At 36.2% G+C, this 7,579-nt stretch overlaps 1 protein-coding gene across 1 annotated transcript in view; it reads left to right on the top strand.

Annotated features, from left to right (window-relative positions):
* Positions 1-3,264: 3,264 nt before the first annotated feature.
* Positions 3,265-7,579, top strand: part of CAP (Cbl-associated protein) — a 28,289-nt gene continuing 23,974 nt past the window's right edge. Inside the window, exons 1-2 of the mRNA XM_088033608.1 lie at positions 3,265-3,407; positions 4,410-4,678. Of these exons, the coding sequence (XP_087889734.1) occupies positions 4,583-4,678 (96 nt within the window). The 5' untranslated portion in view covers positions 3,265-3,407; positions 4,410-4,582. The remainder of the gene's footprint in view (positions 3,408-4,409; positions 4,679-7,579) is intronic.

Here is a 7,579-nt window from a genome sequence, read left to right as displayed (position 1 = left end):
TATTTCAAAAATAGTTGAAAATTTTCACTTTTTAGTCTAATCTCCCATTTTTTAACCATGAAATTAACGTTCAAAGCAAAGTGATTTTAATCGCACGTGTAAATTATCAAATGTCAAATGTTAGAAGAGGAATAAAAAGAGAAAGGAAGCAAACATAAACATGTGCTGAGCGGTATTGATCAAAAGACGCGACGCCGTTGCCACATCCTCCAAATTTCCTTATTTTCCACCGTCAAGAAGTAGATTTTCCGTTCAGCCCGAAAAAAGAACCTTTTCGCTCGTTTTTTTTGGCGACGCGACAACGTGGCCCTCGCGCATGAACCGCCACAATAATGGCGCCCCGAGTCTTCTGTTTCCTTCAAATTTCTTTGCCCAGCTTAGTCTCCACGTTGTTCTCTCATCATTAAAACGACAACATCCTATTTGTCAATTCCGTTGCGTAAACTCCACCGTGATGTCATCCAGTGTTTTAAAACGAATGCCATAACTTTCACCGGTGCTTTTAAACAAACCGTTTGACAAATGATTAAATGAGGCGACGGTGAGTAGTCGAAGGTGTGTCGCGGAAAATGCGAAAAATTTATGCTAATTTGTAATAAATGTCACGATTATTCCGAATGAGATGATTAGAATTGGAGTTGAGGTTTGGGCAGAGGGAGTGTTAATGGCTGGTTGTGGCCTAAAGGTTTGTTTTCGCTCATGTTGTGGCCTTTGGATGAGGGACAGTGTGATTTTTTAGATTAGCGACTGTCGCAACATGTGGTGATTTTATGTGCTGCGCCAGTCCATTACACTCGGTGGGTTTTATGGCTGTTTGTAGTTTATGAAGGCTTTGTTCGTTCTAATTTGATGGAACTTGATAAAAATGAAGGACAATCACTTGTCGCTTATATCGGTTTTTAGCAAATACAATCGCGCTAAAAAATGAAATCAATTTTTTTCTATTCCTTATCAAATTAGAGTAAAAAAAAAATTGAGAAAATCTAGAGCTTAAAAACTGGACTAAGCACTCCCAGAAACTGCAACTTTAAAAAAACGAAAGTGACTTCAATGTGAACAATGCGAAATAAATCTCCCAGTCAAAATGTTTTCCTTCCACTTGGAGATGCCTTGTTTTGAAACGATGCTAAGGTTAACTCGTTTCAAGACAAAATTAGCCTCGAGTGTTATTAATCAGATAATTCTAGTAGCTGAAGAAGAAGATCCATGCCGTATAAATTTAGCATCGCGTTTCACAACCTACAAATGTAAACACGAATTTTAATGTTCTGTTGAAATAAAACATAAAGCTGCTGTCTCTTCTATGACCACAAAGTTCGTTTTTGAAACAAAACCATAACTCAAAAAAAATCTCATTAAATGCAGCCGCTACAGTCGCTAATAACTCACAAAGAGTTATAGCTGCTACAAAAACACTTTCATTGTAAAACCATTAATTTTAAGTAAGGAAACTTAGACCAAAGCAGCGATAATCACTTAATCTGTGTTTTCTCATAACGGAAATTAAGCGCTTGAAGATTCCCATAAAAATCACATGAGCTGAGTTAATTTCAGGTTGCTGCTGCGAAATTACTGCAATTAATGCAATCTGGATAGCAACCTTGAAATCGGCACATTTTCATTCATAATTTAATTACAGGTAGCGAAGATTGTGGGGAAATCGATTCCCGCCTAATCAAATTAAAAGATGAGCGTGGAAAATGAAGGAAATTCAGTTTCTAGCTGAGGATAATTTACAATATTGCAATATAAATATAAATAAGTATCGTTGCGTTCGGTTTTGCATCAGAACTATAATTATTTCACAATTTATGTGCTTGCATGCCAGGTTTGACTCTAATCGTTTTATCACCTGCTGTTAATCGGAATAAATATCTTTTACCAGCCTTTTGTTGTAAGCAATTTTATTTCGAGATTTCCGCAATTTTTCGACCGGCGCCTCCGCCAAAAATGTCACCAAGCAAAACAGATTTTTGTCTCTTACAAAAACCATTTCCCCATAAATCCCCATTTGAGATTGTAATAAATGCACGTATTTCAATTTCAGCACTGAATAAAATGCCAAAGCAGATCCTGATCAATACTGCATGCAAGTCCGAGCTCGGCGAAAGCCGTTATCTATAGCTTTCAGCAGGAAACTTTAATACCCCGACAGGATTTTCTTTGTACGAAATTTCAACAATTAAAATTACGACTTGTCACGATTAGCGACAAAGTCATGAAAATCGTGATTGAATAACAATGCGATCGGCGTTTTGAGATATTCATCACGTTTTCTGCTGACGTAGCAACGGTTTTAATTGACACTGGGAATATTAGTTAATTTAGCTGCAATGAAAACTGAATTTGAAAGTTGATATTCCTGTTATGTTTAATTTATTGACAGGTGGCGTTTGTTTTGTTTTAATTTATTTCGACAAAACAAAAGTCTATTCAGTTAGCACCCTTTTCTCATTACAATGCTGCCAACTTAAACTTTGCGTGCTTTATGGGCTGTCCGTTTAATTAACATTCATTTAAATTGCAAATTGAAATTGTTCTCTAGCACTCTAGTACCAGATGATCGTGTACATCTCCCAATCACATTTTACCTTTTTCTGTCGCGAATCAGAGTGGATTTTTCATTTTAGTTGCAAAAATGCAAACAGACTGTACAATAGAATTTTAGATTGAATGTTTACAATTCGATTTCTTCGGATTGGACTGATTTCCAGGCATTCTGTCTAAGTGGATTGAATGTGAACAATGCGAACAAATGAAAATGTATATTTTTGGTTTCACGGCCGCTTCATTGCGAATAGCTCTCAGAAGACGTAACATTTTTATCGAATCAATGTCACGTTTTTGCCAACCCAAAACCCCAACAGTTATTTTTAAATCCTTGGCACTCACAGCATTTCTACCTCTTCTCGGAAAATTCCGACTAATCCACCCAGCAGCCATCAACCTCCAAGTTTACTTTCATCGTAATTCCATAAGCAAAACGTGTCACCCACTATAAATTATTGTTGCGAAAGCACAGGATCTCCTCTAGCATTATTTTTGTTTTATGATTTTGAACCAACGAATTTATGCACACCTTGAACTGGAGTTTATGGACATATTTAGAGGTAAATTTTAAATTTTGATGAGGTCACTAGAATTCTGGACGTAATTTTTTTTATTTTTAGGTGCGCGGTTAGTCTGAAAAACTTCAAGTGCATCTGCTGTTATGATTGTGAAAATTCCAAGTATGAGCGCGCAAGTCGATCGCGTGTCTCTAATTCTACTTCAGTTCCTCTAGTGACCAACAAACGACGCGTAGGAGTAGAACCATGCTCTAAACGGTGTTAAGTTTGCGGCTTTTATGAAATATTGTGACTAAACTTCATAACTACCTGTGAGATTTTCAGTGGGTGAACGTTTCGGTAGGTAAAATGGGAAAAAATTTGAAAATTATTCACGTAATTCATGCTAATGAAAATTCATATAATTTGCAAATTATTATTTCCACAAACCAGTCACGAATTGCGCTTCGTTTTTTCCGAATTTCTAAGTGGTTGCACAGATCCCTGAAAATCTAGACAAACTAATGCCAATATTTGGGTAGTCTACATAATTTGTCAGGCAGAATTTGTTTGTATTTACAAAATGTTTACACTGAAATTAACAACAAACAATGGGTCTTCACAGTTTGACACGTTTCTTCGCAAATTTTAACGAAATAAATGCTAATATTTCGTCTCCGAGCTTTTACATTATTGGGGAAGTTCAAAGACAGAAAGGTCCAAGCTTTGCACAACAAAGGAACAACATAGATGATAAACAGAATTATTAATAGGATGTTTGAAAATGACATAAAAAAGTGATGAAAGAGGAAACGCGAACGTGCAGCTAATAGCATAGCACTAAAATGAATAATAATACTCCTAATATTTAACTATTGTTTAAACATTGATTTGTTAAAAACGAGTTCAATTTTAGTTACAAAATGACAAATCAGAGAGGAACAAATCCTGTTTTTTACAACGTGAAAAAAATCATTTTGCTGCACGTCATGTTCCATTCTGAGACAGCAATAATTTAATCAATCATTGCCATTTCAGCCACCTCTCCATCATTCTCTTTTCACACTTCACTAATAAAACTCGAAAATTTCATTAACCCTTAAAAACTTTTCTCTGTATGAAGACCCTCGTCAGCATCAATTTTCCACAAGCGTGTGATGATGAACTTTGAAAAGCTGTTCCAACCAAACACAATATTATTCAGAGTAAATGAAACTTCCAAAAATCAATCCGACAGGAGTCCTTTGAAAGCACGAATTCCTTAATGAAGCGGTAATTAAGTCCAGCAATTATTCTTGTATCGCGGCAGCAAAACAGACGTTTTCCCATGTCCATTTAGCTCACATCTTTTTTATTTTCCAGCTGTCATCAATTAAATTCAATTACCGCCGTTCCGAAAACCAGTGGCGTGCACCTCCATGCGTCCGTCTATTTTGATCGATGATCGTATTTCGTCGCATCATCGTGGATTGTGCGAGTGATCGTGTTGGCTTCGGCCCAACTGGCGTCGCGACGCCGCCGATGTCCACGAAGCCATGACAACTCGCGAAGTTGTCTTGGACGGAGGTTCTCCGTGGGGGTTTCGGTTGCACGGAGGCGCCGACGTCCATCAACCACTGCGAATTTCGAGGGTAAGTCTCCCCTCGTGATCTTAGCCAGCTCTTGCTTTATTTTAAGAAGTGTTTACTGACACGTGACAATTAATGCGTGGATTGTTTATGTCTGACGCTGCGCGGTATTTGGTGGGAAATTGATGGGAGCTGAGCGTTTTGAGATTCGTGTCGGGGAAGTTGTGGCCATTTGTTGGTTTGAGGGGAAAAATGCGTTTGTGCAATTTTCGGACGGTGGGATCTAAAGTTAGATCGATGTCATCTGAATGCTTGTGGAATTTCTTTTTTTAGGTGTTGCTAAAAACAATCTTTCTAGTTTCTTGTATTTTCCAAACTAAATACGCATAAAATACGAATAATGATGACATTTTTCATTTCCGTTGAATAAACAGATAAATCATAAATCCAAGCACACCTGACATGATATTATTATTCTGTATGGAATTTGACACTGGCATTAAACCGGCAGTCATAATTCCAATAGTAGCAACACCTCTGGAATAAATTCCCCGAGGGAATTAGTTTCCTGGATCTGAACTTGAATCTACCACCAAACTCCTCTGCATTAACCTTTTCCGTCAATTCCAAACATTTACACTTGAAAATTTACAACCGCGAATGCTGATTACACTCTGCAAATATTGAATTTTGTTTGCGAAAAGTAACCAGACAAATATTGATCGATATGAACTACCATGAATTTGTTTTGTTAATTCTGTGGGTAAGTAGGTAAAGAGTGCGAGTCTTAATTTAGCGGTGTTCATACAGTTTGGACGCCAACAATAAAAATTGCGGATTTCTTGGCACGTTACCACCGGGGAACAAAGTGAAAAAAGTGACTTTTCACTAAACCCCGTCTCCATTTTTCCGCCGTTAATGAAACCGACAAAATCACATGTGATAAATCCTGTCACGATAATATAACGTTTTCATTTCCCCTCTTTCCACAAACGTCATCAATCAAAGACCAGATTACATGTAAAAGCGGCTAATTTCGCTGAAATACGACATCTGGACGTATTAATCCTGCAGGATAACGTCAAACGTTTGTTTCACGTCTAAACATATCCGTTCCTGCGGAATTTTTCTTTAATTAATCTCGGAGGAAAATTCTCTTTGTGTTATTTAAACGACTCTCTTGTTTCGCTGCCAGGTGCTTTTTGTACGAGGATTAAGCCACATTGTTGAAGAAAGAACACTCATGTTTCATTCAGAGCTCGGACAAGAACTGTTTGTTCAAAATACGAATTAAAATTTATGAGAAATGTGTAACGACTAATAAAATTAAAACACTTTATGGAGTTGTAAATATATTGACTTAACTGTGAAACCGGAGATAAAACTCTCGAGTGGTTTTAAAAAGTACATAAAAACTAATTAATAGACCGAAATAACTCTCGAACTAGTTCAAATTTTTGTTCTCTCTAGTTTAAAAGTTGCCTTGACACCAGTTATTGCCGATTTTTTGCAATAAATTTTAAAACCAAAGCGGTCAAATTGCCCAACCAATTCGTTGTAAATTATAATTAATTTAAACGTTCTTTTCCCGGGGTCAAAAAGTGCTAATTACAACGTGCACGTTTACGTGATTAAACGCGATTCTAATATCTTATGAAAATCTGGAATTCATTACATTTGCCTTTCTTACAGCTGTTTTGCATAGAAATCGCATCCTAGCAGGTCAACTTTTAAATGGAGTGTAATAAAGTTGAGCGAAATGCTAATCGTTGCAATAAATGGCCTGTTCATTTTTAGATAATTAAAAAAATGGTATGTTAATTGGTTTAGAAATTAGATTTTTTGGAAATTTTTCGGGTTACTGCACTTAATATTTCCTCATCGTATAATTAATGTCACAATGCTGCTATAAATGGTAAGTGGCTTGAATGTAAAAATTCGAATCTTCTTATTTTAAATTTGCTCCCCAAAGCGAAACTTTCCTCGGTAAATCTAAATTTTCTCTCCCAATGTAAAACACATTCTTAATTCATGTTTATGGAGTGTAAAGCGAGTCCCGTAAATAATAGTAGGAAAAGACGGGAAATGATTTAAGTGCAGAATTATTCACTTAAATAAAATTCAAAGATTGTCCTTAATGACCATTTGGCCATTTGGAAGGGAAACCACGTACTAAAAAACTGTAGTTAGTGTTACCAACAGCGCCTAATTTCACATTACTTGAAGTAACCTCACGTTTTGACCTTCTCAACGTCGATGAAGAAAAAATGATCGTTATAAACAGTCACCATTCATCGTCGGTTTTATCTGATTCAATGGGATTTATTCATACAAATTACACTCTCGAAGAAGTAAACAACTTTCATTCATGTTGATCAGTGATGTAATGTGTGATTAATGTGGATTTGATTAACTGGACGATGGTATTAATTAAAGATGTGATTTCCATGATGGGTTTTTGTTAATTAAGCAGAATTTTAAATGTCGGGGACGATTTCAATCGCAATTCTTCTCGAGTTTAAGTTAATTAGAGACGATAATCAAATGCAGACGTGGGTAAAAAATTCGGGTCCAAATTCAATTTACCCACCGCCTGAAACTCACCTTTGAAGATGTCATATTTATGGTAATAAATGTACAGGAGCAGCATGTAATGGAAATTCAAATTAGTTTAGAAATGTCACGAACATTTTGAAGGTTACACTGCAGTTTTTTAATGTCTGTGATATTTACTACAGGAGGGTAAAATTCACCATAAACGTTCCAAATCCAAAGAAACTCTTCTAACGCCCATTGTTTCAATTTAAACAATTCTCCCTTTGTTCACTACGTCGTATAATTGAATTGAGAGCTTGAACTTAATCTGACGGAAATAAAGCTGAAATTAAATAACTCTGGCTGTAATAATAGCTCTCGGTAGTCGGAACAAATTGTTTTGAATTGAGGTTAATTTTGAAAGACAGG

This window comes from Gnatocerus cornutus, chromosome 4 (assembly GCF_029298725.1).
Source record: "Gnatocerus cornutus isolate USDA-ARS CGAHR chromosome 4, icGnaCorn1.1, whole genome shotgun sequence".
In the NCBI taxonomy this organism is placed as follows: Eukaryota; Metazoa; Arthropoda; class Insecta; order Coleoptera; family Tenebrionidae; genus Gnatocerus; species Gnatocerus cornutus.
This window is presented reverse-complemented; position numbering and strand designations above follow the sequence as displayed.